Genomic DNA, 14,124 nt, shown 5'->3' on the forward strand with positions numbered 1-14,124 from the left:
CTACTTACCTTCAGAAGGCCCAAGGTACACAGGGATCTCTAGCAAAACATCCTTGTTTACACTGCCAACCCTTAAATACAGTTTGGGAAGGGGTGGATCCTGGCTCACTCAGATACACTGCATGCACCTGAGCTCCCATTTGTTGGCCCTGCATCCCACCAGGTGCTCAATCACTGCTTCAAGCCATCACTTAGTTTTTCCACTACAAGCAGTAATCCAGTCTTTCACATTAACTTGCAATTATAAAGTTACAGAATCACAGAATGTTTGGGTTGGAAGGGACCTCAAAGACCGCCCAATTCCAACTTCCAAGCCACGTGCAGGGGTGCCATCCACTACATCAGGCACTAGATCAGGGCTCAGAGCCCCATCCAATCTGGCCTTGAACATTCCCAAGGATGGGGCACCCACAATCTTTCTGAGCAGCCTGCACCAGTACTTCACTATCTTCTTTGTGAAAAAAATTCCCCATGACATCTAAATCTCCCTTTCTTTAGTTCAAAATCATTTCCCCTTGTCCAGTTGCTATCTACCCATGTAAAAAGTTTATTTCCTTCCTGTTTATAATCTCCCTTTAAATACCGGAAGGCCATAATGAGGTCTCCCTGGATCCTTCTCTTTTTCACGCTGAACAAGCTCAGCTCCCTCAGCCTGTCTCCATAGGAGAGGTGCTCCAGCCCTCTGATAATCTTCATGGCCTTCCTCTGGACCTGTTTCAACAGCTCCATATTCTTCTCATGTTGACGGTCACAGGCCTGTTTGCAGTATTCCAGATGGCACCTTAGGAGGGCAGATCAGAGGGGGACAACCTCCTCCCTCCCCCTGCTGCCACCCCTCTGTTGTTGCAGCCCAGGATACCACTGGCCTTCCAGGATGCAAGTGCACACTGCTGGCTCACATCCAGCTTTTCGTTCACCACACATTGCACTTTGCAGTGTTGAACATCATTAGGTTTACATGAGTCCACTCTTCAAGTATGTCAAGGTCCCTTTGGATGGTATCCCTTCTTCCTTATGCCATATCAACTGCACCGCTCAGCTCAGTGTCATCAGCAAACTTACTAAGGGTGCACTCAAATCCCATAATCTATGTAACTGATAAAGATGTGAAAGCATGCTACGCCCAAGACAGACACTTGGGGTCCACTATTCCCCAGCCTCCACCAACACAGAGCCATTTACCACAACCCTCTGGCTACAATCACCTAACCAATTTATTATCCACCAAATACTCCAGCCTTTGAACCCATATATCTCTGATTTAGAGTTAAGGATGTGGTATAGGACCATGTAAAAGGCCTATGACACCACACTAGAATAGTTTTCTAAATACTAAGTTGATATCATTGAATGCATGTGACCAAAATCATGGTTTGAGACACAGTGTCTACTGTTGACCTTTTGGTGCTGTTATTACTATTTAATTTTTTTCTGTTTACCAGACCCAACTGCCACATACGAAACTAGTTTTAATCAGCAGCCTTTTGACTTAGGGAGCTCATCAATTTTTTACTTCTCTTCTTTTGGACCAGGCTTTTATTTCTTTATTGATAAAAGAGAAGTTTACTCAACATTTACTGAAGGGTAGACTTAAGTAATAAGGACTGCTTCTTCTTAAGCTCTTTTTTGTCTTAAAGAAAGTCAAATTGAGTTCAAGTGTGCATATAAATAAGAATGTCAGTTTTACATTGTACAGAATTATGGGAATTAGAAATGCATTTGAATTTAATTCATTTCTTAAATACTCTACTTGTAACAGACTTTCCTGCTTTTGCAATTTACATTTAATTTCAGTGAAGTGCTCAATGAGCTGCATGAGTTTAATTTCACAATTTTACTGCATTGCTCCTGCATAATTTTCACATATTGTGAAACCATAAAGAAAAACTTGCCCCTTTTTCACTGCAGGGGTATAATATTGTTCTGCAGATCAGCATGTGGTCATGGAGTGGTCTGGTGTGTTGCCCTCATAAACACCTATCTGCAGAAATAGATCTTGAATATTTGGCATTATTTAGGCTGGCAAGTACTTTCCTCAGACCACTTGTTTTATCTCCCAAGACACTTCTAGATTTCCTTTATCAAGATACAACATACAACATACGCATGCCTCATGTTTTTCTCTTCTGCTGATTTTATGAATAAGAATGAACTTTTAGCCAAGGAAAGGCTGTTGTGAAGTAACTGATGCGCTGAATTAACAGCTTTATTTACTGCACAATATTTTGCCATACACTCGTTTAGAAACCCTATGCAAGAGAAAGCTGCTGTCTCCCCGACTTGAGCACAGTGCATCAGGTAACTACCGGCATATTCAGAAGCAAACTGTCAGTGTTGAAAGGCAAAGAACCCATAGATGTTATATGTGTTAAGTGCTTTAGCTTATCTACATTTTAGCACAGGATGCCCTGATTCCTCTAAAGTGCTCTTCAGTGCCCATGCCCTTAGTCATCACTAAGCAAGCGAGTTTACACCTGTCTGTAAGAAAAAAATATCTATTACATGGCCTTGTGCAGGGGTTGCAAAGGATAACAGTAAAATCTGAGGCTGTTTCTTCTTATACCTGTACATCTTCTCATCAGTGCATCTGAGCTTCCCTTTTATCCAGTATTCTTTTCTTTTTAAATCTTATTATGTGAGTGTTCATTTTTTCTCTTTTCTTAATGTAGTTAAAATACACTAGCACACGTTTAATTGCCTTGAAATGCCTATTCCAGCCACAGAGGAGAGAATATGCTTTTATAGAAAAAAACTTAAACATATATAATTTGACAAACATTCCAAGCTTTCTGTTCTGGGTTATCAAGGTATAACAAATATATTAAACACTTTGAGCTCAGTGGCCCATGATGGCATCTATGAAAGTTGAACTACAATGATTTAATTTCCTTTGCTATTCTTATGGCTCACAAAATGTAATATTTTACAAATTGGGCTACGTCTGGAAGGTATAATTGCTTTTTATTTAACACACGGTCAACCTAGTGACTTAGTAGAACTGGGTAACCAAAGGGGAGGGAGAGGAGAAGGAGCATCTGCCCTAAACAGCAGAACATATCACTGCTTAAGACAAAAGTACATCTAGACACTTGTGCAGGAATGTTCTTCCTGGCTATTTCTCATCAAGATTTATGTATCATGAAAGAGGCAGAAACACCTCAGAACTGAGAGAAGGGAAAAGCAAAATGCCAAATACAGTCTGAGCGAGCCTTTGAAATGCACCCCTCAGGAAAAGCTGGGCCAAAAACTTCTTTGAGGCAATCCACTGACAGGCGAAGGGTTTGCAAATCCTTTGACGCAAACAAAGGTGTTGCTTTTTGTTTCACACTTGACACGTTCAGGGATATTGGCTTTTGCATTGTCTTCACAGATAAACAGCAGTAGGATCACCAACATCACTGCTAATTTCTCCACTTCAAAGCATTCTGTGCATTCCATGGCTCTTGGTTAATTGGCAGTGTTGAAACAGTGGCATTGTATTACCACTTCCCAGGTATAGGAACAAATACTTAAATAATGCAAGTGGTCTTTAAGTTAGACAGAACATCAACACCCCAGAAAGTCTTCAGAATCCAACCCTATAATCTTGGGCTGGCATACTTAATTTGAAACACATTTCTTGAAATGAATGGGAGCTGCTCTTGAGATCAAATCCTGTCTTTAAGCTGTTTCTTGACAGTGATTAAAACTGTGAGCTCTATTGATTACTTTGATAAATTTGCCATACATTTATTCATCTCTTATTTATTAATAAAAATATTTCTGGAAAAATGACAACCCACACAATCTACTGGCTACAGATTTTCTGTATGCATGTCTACAACATAACTTCATATTGAAAGTGAAAATAAGAAGCATTATTCAGTGAGTTGTTACTCAGACACTTCTGAAATGTTTGTAGTTAGAAGGGACCTCAAAACTCACCCAGTTCCAACCCCTGCCATAGGCTGTTTGCTACCCACCAGATCAGGGCCAAGCACCCCATCCAACCCAGCCTTGAGAACCTCCAGGAATGGGGCACAACTTCTCTTGACAATTTGTTCCAGTACCTCACTGCACTCTGAGTAAAGAATTTCTTCCTAAAATCTAACCCAAATTTCCCCTCTTTTAATTTAAAGCCATTCCCCCTTGTCCTATCACTGTTAGGCTGCATGGATGTTGATCTCTTTGCAACTTTACTAGTGCAAAGCCATGATTATCACTTACAGTGTGTAGCAAGTCACAGCTGACAAGGTGAAAGTGAATGTATTCTGGGCAACAATGTCTGCATAGCCCTGCAGAAGGCAAAGGAGGGAGAGGTCTTACACTCCCCCTTAAGAGAGTGCTACTTGCCCTCACTAAGTGAGGCTTTATCTAAAAATGTGTTTGCACATCAACTTGAAAGTAAAGCTCAGGCAGAACCTTATCATGAGGTATTTACTGGGAGGATAAACAGGCAAGGCATTTCTACAGAGAGAATTGGCTAAGCAGGTTTTAAATATATTTCAGATAGTTAAGAATGGTGGTTGCAATGTTGTTTAACCTGTCCATGCTTGCATTTTCTTATTAAAGTTGCTTATAAAATATGCTCCTTCCAAAAGAAGACATTTTTTTCATTGTTAGAGTGCTCCATTTCTGTCTTATGGGGCTTTTTTTTTTTTTTTTTTGCCATGGCAACTGCACTGTTAGCAGGATTATTTGTACGTGAAAGGGATCAGTTGCACCTTCCAGCCTAACACAATTCAGCTTTCCTTAAGAATTCACAATTTCATCTACAAAGCATAGTACACACTTCAACCAGGCAATTTTTCACTTTTCTTTAGCAATGAGTGCACAAAGATGACTTTGCTACCTCAAGCTTATAGCACATGGAGGTGTGCTCTATGCCTCTGCCCTCGGGCAAGGTACAGTGCTTCAGGAGAGGACCATGCACCACTCTGAATTTGCCAGTGTCTAGTATGATATTCACACTGTCTACATAGTAGTCCTTCATTTGAAGGATCATTTGCTTAAGTTCATTTGTTTTTCCCCCATTGGTGTTCTCAGTGAAAAAGATCTAAATCGGGGTGAAGAGAATTCATGGGGGAATTCAGTGATGTATTTTTGTTATTAATGCCCAGGCCAGTTAATGTTTGAAAGAGAGAAGGTTCAGCTATCAAGTAGATTTGGCTTTACCCTGATTGGTTAGCTTTTTAGCCCTAAGCTGACTGATGTTATAGGTTGAGGAAATAATCATTTTCAGTAAATATTTCTTACCTACACAGCACCAAAAGAAAAAATGCTCTTAAGCTGCAGAATTTCAGACTGCACATTGTCAGGTCCAGCTTCAAAAGTTCTTGCAGCTCCTAGAAGGGAAGGGAAGGGAAGGGAAAAGATGCAGTGTTAATATTTTACAGTTCATATTTGCATTCCAAATATCCAAATTTCACAAGGTTTTCAACACTAACAGGAGGAGTTGTACCTTGAGCAGCTGCTGCTAGAAATGTATTGGTAAATGTCTACAAGAGTTAAAACTCAGAGTTAATAGAACAACATGATGATCAGCTTAGATTTAATTTGCCAGCAGAAATTGCATTCCAATGTACAAGAACTCTTTCATTTTCACATTTATCCTTTCAATATTTGGAAAAGTAATTGTTTTGAAAAACAGCTGCAGACATATGCAGGAAAATCATAAGCACCTTGAGTTTTGCCAGTGCTGTTTCCAATTGTGAGTGAGTGCATCCCTGGCACATCAGTGTACTCTTCAACATGAAATACCAAACCACTCATTTTGGAACTCAGAGCTGTTTTGGAGCAACAACTCTGGTCCACGTGCAGTACCAATATTTATGATGCACATTATGGTAAGCCTGTAGTTAATGAGGAAACACTGTCGCAGCAGATAAATTAAAATGATAAGTTTTTATCTCTAGCTCTGTAAAAAAAAATCTGTTAACTGTACATAAATATCCACATTCATCGAAATGTATGGCAGAGGCAAGATGCTTTCTTCTGAATGGAATTTCTTTGCTCTTGTCAGTATGATTCACAACCATAATGGTTATTTGAAAGTAATCTGTCAGCTCTGTAATCCATTTCTGGATGAAAATAGTATCAATCAAAATGCTTTAAGGCAGTCATTTCACAGATCTGAAATTCACTGGCTGTGCAAACTTTTACTATATTTCATCGAAGCACAGAAATGTTATTTGAAAGATTTGCCTGAAAACTAAATGAAAAAAAACCACAAACACCAGACAGAACCGGCAAGAGAATTGTTAAATGTTAAATACAAATGAAATATCTCTTAGGTTTTATGAAGGGAAAATCAAATTACACTGTTTTCAGTGTCAAGAATGAATTTTGCTATCACTAATTAAGACTGTGTTGAAACTTTGTTTTACTCTCTTTCAGCTGGCCAACACAAAATGCTTGCACGCTTCTTCTGCACTTAAGTAACCTTTGGCTTAGCTCATAGTTCAAGCAAAAGCAGTACTACTGATATTTGCTTGAATTAACGCCATCTGAATAGCATCTGACTTGCAACAGTGGTAAGTGGCAAAATAAGCTGCTACTGTCTGCAAGAGCAGAGGAAAGCCACTTGATTGGCTTTTTAAATACATAAAAATATTCAACATCTTGGATATTGAAGCATTACACCACCAGCCTGGTAAATATTAATGTCAAAATAAATCATCAGCTCTTACACTGACTTCCACAGAAAATCATGCATGGGGCATTAAGTGAGCCTGTAATAGGAAGATACAGCCCAGCTGAGCAGATGGTGTTGTCAGAACACTGCTCTCCAAACGCTGATTCTCTAACAGCCCTGCTTCGTGTCGCAGCATCTCTGCTGTGGAACTCGTTCTGGACGGTTACTTTCTAGATTTGCTATCTTTATCTCACAGGACAATATACCAAAAATAAGAATGATCTTTCTGGATTCCCAGAAAAGCTCTTAATGACTTCATAAAGCCTCTTTTATATTTAGCTTTTGAATTGCTACTACGAGCCCCTAATATGGTTAAGATCCTTTAAAAGCAGATTAAGAAAACCTATGGATATTTTTGCACTCGTTTTGGTTTTTACAGTGCTGCAGATCAAACGACTGAGTTAATTACTCATGTTTCTAAAGCAACTAGCTTGCCTTCAGATCCATTCCAACTTAGCAATTGTATTGAGGAAGGTGCATTTTATTCAGTCTCTAACACATGGAAGGTCAAACTCATTTCGTGGTAGAAGGATTAGTTCTGTGTGCTGGAGAAGGGAGCACGGAGAACTGGGAGGAAGGAGAGGGTCTCACTGCTGCATAAGAAGTACTAACAGAGAGATCTAATTACCTTGTTGACTGGTACCCATCACTACAAGGGACACTGCCAGCAAGCCAAGGAATACAACTGGGCAGTATTGAGCTCTTAAGCAGCTTCACATACAACAATTAAGCTAAGCGTATGCATCACTGCCGCAGTTGCACACATGTATGCATGCACACAGTCTATTTTTTAAAGGGCTTACTGAGCTGTTTTGTTTCACTAGCATCTGTCTTTTTGCATGCGTGGGCATCTGGATTTCTTCTGTCATGTATTTATACAATTTCCGCAGGATTTTTTCTTGTGTATGTGAGCCTTTTTAATTATTGGTATTTAAAGCTACTTCAGCAGGAGCCATAATATTTTCCTCTTTTCTGTAGCCTGGAAAAATACACATAACCTGTTATCTGCATGGACTATCAAGCCATTTGGTTTTACCAGACATCACACACAATCCAGGTTATTGTGTACATACTGACACACCTTCGTGTACTAAAGATTCCAGGAAGTAATTGAGGTGAAGGTAATAAATAGCTGCTCTCACTTCCTATATAATGAAGCAACAGTGATTTCTGCTTCAACTCAGATCAGATTAAGACTGTAAAATAGTATGCAATGTTTTTGGCATTTATCCTGAGAATCTGGTGTTTATCTCAGCACAAAAGTGGATTACTTGAGTTTCACAAACCTGAGAATGAAACGAGATGAGGCAGTGAGCTGGCAGAGGAAGTGGCAGTATCTTAAAATTTCACTGGAAGTTAATTTTGCGGAGATGAATCAAAGCATGAAATGCTTTTTATACTGCAGTATCTTATCCACAAGCAGAAGTGTGGAAAAGGCTAAAAATTACTAAAGGCACTTTGTCATATGGTAAGGGCCATATGCCTGAATTCCCATGGTTGCTGTTGCAGGCATCTAAAATCACAGAACTACCTAAAAGTGTTAGTAGTGGTTTTATAGATAGCATAAACTGAATTAGCGTTGCCATTGCTTTGACTTCTGCACCCAAACATCCGAATGACAACCTCCTGGAAGCGCTTGGCTGAGGGATTCAACCCCAGTGCCAAAGGCTCCCTGCCCTGCTCTGCCTTCTGCCCACACTGCCCACCACAACTGCATCACAGCCAGTGAATCTGGACACTTTCAATTCTGTCTTCCAGTTGTTAGAGCAGAACGAATTAATCGTAGGGAAAACAATGGCAAGCTGAAAATGATAAAGATGCAATGGGAGGAGGGGAGTTAAATGCATGAGGACAATCATGATTCAGAAATACAGGGGGAGATGTAGAAAATCCCAGAGGATGTGGCTCCAGAATGACACCATCACTTCCAAGCTCTTTATTCATTCTTCATTCCTGCCTTTGTTTTTATATATTGCCACCTGGAACTGGCTTCTGCAGTTCTTATGGGCAGATTCCTTATTGACTCCAACCTGTATAGGAAATAATCCTCTGTCCTCCTTCATTTGTACACAAGCAGCACAAGTGAAAAAGAAGGTTAACTCTTGCTCATCGCTAGGTGAAGTCAACTGCACACAACTGAGCTGTGGTCACTGACAGCGTGGTTTGTTTGTTTTTAATGGATCAAATTAGAAGGGATAAAAATGGGCAGCAGCAGGTCTCACTGGGAACTGATGGATGTGAGTGGACCAATGCATATGCCTGCATCCTATTACAAGAGGTCCCCACTCATCTGGCTGACAACTGGCTGCTGGCACACCAGCTAGCTTCTTTCTAAACCCTAGGCATATCTCTAGCCTGGCAGGGGCATTAAGCATGTAAAGTCTCCCTGGGCAAGTCAGCAAAGTTAGATTTACATGGTCCACAGAAAGTAGCTGTCTTGTCATGTTTTCTTTGCAGAGACAGATGTTGAGTACAGGGCCATCCAGTGCTATCTTAGGAACTGGAGGGATACTGAGCTCCTGCTGTTGACATACCCAGCAATGGTAAATACTCACAAATGAAATGCTGGATTTCAGCTCTGCTTCGATGTTCTAATCAACAGAGTTGCCACAAGTGCCAGATAATAGAAGTAACAGCTAAAATTGTTGCTTTCTTGTATGTTCCTTTTATCTGTAGAACACTTCTCAAGTTCTATGCTCATAAGTTTTTGTCAAATATACAATCATATATATTTCAGTACTCCAAATAACACAAGATGACATGTGAAGTCTTCAAAGCATAGATTGGAAGGACACAAACTGGACCAAAGAAATCCATTAATGGAGTCATTTTAAATTTGGCTACAAAAGGAGTAATGACTAGTAGTATTTACATATACTTAATACTGTCTAATTGTTAGATACATTTGCCTTTCTAGTTTGAGGCCTTCTTTCTAACCAAGTTCTCAGTTATCAATTTATAAGTATCAGTGTAATTTACATGATACAGAACAGGATTATTTAGTACATCCACGTTTTCTTTCTGTGCACTTCAGTTTCAAACAATAAGGCAGACATTTTGTGAGAGTTTTAAAGTTTTTCTGAAAAAAGAATCCTAGATTGACAACACCTGGGTGTTCAGGGCACTGCAATTCTAGAATTCACCGTCATGAAACAAGAGAGTAAGTGTCAGGTGTCCTATTTCCAAGTATCACAGCACTGAGGTGATAATACAGTAAACAGTGCTTCACCAACCTATAAAAACTGATGTAGTAATAAGCAATCAAAGAATAAATTTTAATAAATGTATTCAAGAGTAACTTGCGACTGTTTAAATATGCCACTCCTTACTGTTTAAATATGGCTTGAAAAATCTGTATGTGTGCCACACAGCAATTCAATCAAAAGTTTGTGAGATTATAAGTGTTTGCTTATACACGCATGTATATAGTTTTTATACTTTCTTTGCTTGGTACATCCCAGTTCTTCTATCTGTGTCATTGGCCCCCTACAGACATCTGAAGATGTTCAAGACTTGCTTGTCACAGTAGAATTGCCAGGTCACAGCCTGAATCAATGGTTGAGCACCAGATGAGAAGGCATGGCTAACGCAGGGAGCTCAGGTGCAAGCAATGCACCCCTCCTCACGCTCATTTAAGGATGAGCAGCTGAGGAGGCAGTATCTCTCTGGGTAGAGATTGTGCTCCTCTTGAGCTGTTGGTGGTTACAGGAAGAGGTGAGCTAATTTTCCTTCATTGCCTGTCATTGCTCTGTAGTGCCTGTATCCTGTTCAAAGGCACTTCCATCATTTTCTTTGCTATATGCTTGTCTTGGACCAAGTAATGTCTCTCAGGCTATGCTGGCTTTAAAGGTGTATGTCAGCACTGCAAGGTGCCTGTGCTCAATTCCCTAGGCAGCCACAGATACTCTCCTACCACAGGTTTTAGTGGCTGATGGACACCATTCACATACCCACACCACAGCAGCAAAGAACAGACAGGTGCTCAGTTCTCATACTATTTGAAGGATAACTGCTGAAGATCTAGGCAGCCTTGAGAGGCTGAAGATGATGAATCTAACCTCAAAGGCACTTTTCACTTGGCAAAAAATGTGTAGGCAGCTTCAACGCAGTAAACACCCATCTTTTGAGCAGTAGTTTCTGGCAGCTACCTGGGAGAGAACTTTGGATCATCAGATTTCTAAAGGGCCCATAAGTGAAAGCTGAAAGCAGGTATGTATAATCAAGTAATACTTGACCAGCTATACAAATCAATCTAACTTGTTTTTGCAGCCTGTAGTAAAGTGAAGCCGCTGTTTTGATTGGGCACTATCAAAGTAGATATGATTAATATAAACAGTTGAAAATTCATCACGTTGGACAGAATATGCTGCTTCAGATTATGAAAGTAATAACGTGATTTGAAAAGACAAGTGAAACTATGTCTTTCTGATGCCAGCTTCAATTATCATTCCTTATGAAAGTTAAGGATTGGAATCTTCTGGCTTATAACCTGGAGGAGTCTCCCGACATACACCCTGATGTCTGAGCCTCAATATAGCTTTCTTGTGAGGTGGAAACTGCCCAGAACTGAGTTCATCTCCCCTCAGGTTGCTTCTATGCAGCCTCTGGGATAGGAGAATGAGAGATTTCTATGCATGTGACTGAACACGCGCTTGAGGCTCGAGCCCTGCGGTAGCAGATCAGGCTTAAAGCTGTCCCCATCTTCTCTCCTCCTGGCTGAGTATTTCTCAGTATGCCCCTAAGATTCACAACAGCATCAGCCCCTCAGTATGCAGTTGATTTTGTCTACAACTGCAAGGCTTTTTGCTGGGGGAATATAGCCTAATGATGCCTTGTTGTCCATGCAAACTATGAATCTGCATAATAGACTTTTCCTGTTGACAGACTTGCATAAGAACAGTCAAAACCTGTGCAGAAAGTATTAGTTTTCTGGGGACACAGCCTCCAAGCACCTCCCATCAGCTTGGGTCTCAAGTTTTAGTTCTTTGCTGAACTAAGTGTCCAGTAAGTGGGACATTTAGTTCCCAAACCAACCATTTCAAGCAGTGCAAAAGGATGACAAACAAGAAAGGAGACAATCACGTTTTAAAGCATCTCTGTCTTTTTCAGTCAAGGAAGCTGTGGCATTTGAGACAAGCTGCCCCAAATTAATTAAAATTACTCAGTAGAGACTAATGCTTTAGCAAATGATGTTCACAGATGAAATGCTTCTTACCACCCAACCACACAAAAATAAGTTCAGTGTCCTGGGCTCAGCTGTGTGCTCATACTCATCAAAGTGCAAGTCAGAAGAAGGGTGTTTCTCTATTGGATGTGGAACTGAGTTCAAAGTCAGCAAGAGCTCCAAGGGGAAATCATAAAAAGTCTTTGAAAGTTAAACACGTGTTTTTGGGTTTTTTTCTTCACTAATGCAGATTTAACTAATTTTCCCACAGGGATAAGTGTGTGACTGCTTTAGGATTTTTCCCATTCTGTGAGTACATATTGCTTTAGCATTATTCTGCGACAGTCATTAGAATCACCTAGAGTTGTATCATGTTGTAAAGCAACCTTTAAGTACCCTATTTATAACATTTGAATAGAACTGAAATTGTTGCTAGCTGGGTGTTTTTCTATGATTTGAAAAAAGCATGCTAGAAAAACAAAATGCTTTCATTTAATTCAAATATTTCCCTTCATTATGAGGCAATACTCAACAGCAGGCTTAACCAATGCATTTCTTCTTCAAGTACTGCACACTTCTCTTAAAGCACAGGCAGTGTTGACCTTCATGTTGAGCTGAAGCACAGATCTGGCAGTGCATTGAGGGAAAACAGGGAAGCAGGTTCCTAAACTACCCTTCCTGTAGAAGCTTCACCATATGCTAACCACTATATATAAAAACAAGTTTTTGCAGGCTTTTTGGTTTTTTTGTTTGTTTGTTTTGGGGTTTTTTTGGACAGGGAGAGGTGGGGAGAAATAGAAATCACTCCTCAGATCTTACCTTTATTTTGCTAATGGTAATTTGAGTTATTCTGGCTGTTGATATTTTAATCCTAAAGGAATGCATCTTAATACCTCAAACGGGGGGAGAACGGTAATTTTTATTTAAAAAAAAAAACAAAAAACAAAAAACACAACAATGGAGCAGAGGGGGGAGGAACGACAAGGGAAGGACAGCACGCCAGGAAAGCAGCGGCGCTGGGCGATGTCCCGAGGCGCGGTGCCGTCCCTACCTGCAGCCGCGGCGGGGGTCGGAGCGCGGGGCCGCCTCCCTCCGTGCAGCCTGGCAGCCGGCCGGCGAGTGCGGGGACCGCGGGTTCGAGCCCGCCCCCGGCCGAGGGGGGCGGTGGTGGGCAGTGAGGGGCCCCCCTGCTCGTGATGGCTAAGCCCCGTGGGTTCTACTGAGCAGCTGCTGTCATTTCTTTGCTTATTCTTGCCTTTTTTAGTTTCTTTGGGTAAGCTATGCTTTTTTTTTTTTTTTCAGTGGGCTTTGAGTTGACTGTGCTGTAGGGGGAAGCGGTGAAGGATGTCTGCCGAAAAAAATCAGTGGTGGCACTTCCCACTGCACTTCTTTTGTCATGTCCCTGAAGAAAAGCTCTCATAAAACTGATTGCCTTGTCTTCTCGCTTGCAATAGTTGCATCCCAGCCACCTTGGCCAGAAACTTCCATGCTATCCAGGTGTTCTGGATGTTCCTGGGTAACATGGTTCAAGTTGCTCCACAGAGATTGGAAGGAAAATGTTAGTTTTAGCACTGTTTTTCTTTCTGACCTTTTTCCTCAGGAACTGTCTATGTATTGGAGGTGCACAAAAGTATCGCTTTCTTTGGAGTAATGCTGTTCTGTACAAGATGAAGGAAACCATTTGGGGAAATGCAATTCCTACACCAGGCTGTGTTTGGGGAAATAATGTCTGACAGGTTCACATCTACTGTCAGAAGGCACTCCCTGCAGTTAGGATATAAGGAAAAGCAAGAAATCCTTCCTGACAGGGTCAGTATTACCAGTATCAAAATATGGAACTGCAGGTCGAAGCTGAGGAGGGGAGAGATGACAGAAGAGGAATGCTCCTTTCCCTGGAGATAGTCAGGATCAGGCTGGAGCATGCTCTGACCACCACAATGGAGCTGTAGATACCCCTGTTCATTGCAGGGGAGTTGGGCAAGATGGCCTGTAAGGATCCCTTTGAACTCAAACAATTCTATGATTCTATGAACTCTGGTTTCAACCACTGGCACTACTTTTCTTTTTGATGTTGACAGTTGATGAAGGCAAATTCTGAGAGGTCCAGTCCAGCAGTTTCTAGCAGTAAGGATCCAAGGTTTTGTTTCCTTCCTCTAGCACTGCTAGCCTCATGGCAGAAGTAGGCATGTGTCCTTTGTTTTGTCTTTATCTATAAAATGATTTCCCATGCCTTCTTATAGGAGGCTGCTCTGACACTCCACTGCTGGAGCACTGCAATCTCGCCCCAA

The 14,124-nt window shown here is 40.9% G+C and overlaps 1 protein-coding gene across 4 annotated transcripts in view; it reads right to left on the bottom strand.

The window, feature by feature from the left end:
* Positions 1–13,023, bottom strand: part of LOC116231742 (gamma-aminobutyric acid receptor subunit pi-like) — a 45,271-nt gene extending 32,248 nt beyond the window's left edge. For 2 of the 4 annotated variants that reach the window (XM_031597702.2, XM_031597701.2), the window contains exon 1: positions 9–57. Coding sequence is in view for 1 of the 4 variants with exons in the window: in XM_090145300.1 (XP_090001426.1) it covers positions 5,235–5,290 (56 nt within the window). In the remaining 3 variants the exon portion in view is untranslated. Of the gene's footprint in view, positions 1–8; positions 87–5,234; positions 5,324–12,887 lie in introns of those variants that run through there. The other 2 variants (XM_090145300.1, XM_090145301.1) reach the window with 2 other exon arrangements.
* Between the last annotated feature and the right edge of the window lie 1,101 nt (positions 13,024–14,124).

The sequence above is a fragment of the Phasianus colchicus genome, chromosome 8 (assembly GCF_987193195.1).
Source record: "Phasianus colchicus chromosome 8, bPhaCol1.hap1.1, whole genome shotgun sequence".
NCBI classification, from domain to species: domain Eukaryota; kingdom Metazoa; phylum Chordata; class Aves; order Galliformes; family Phasianidae; genus Phasianus; species Phasianus colchicus.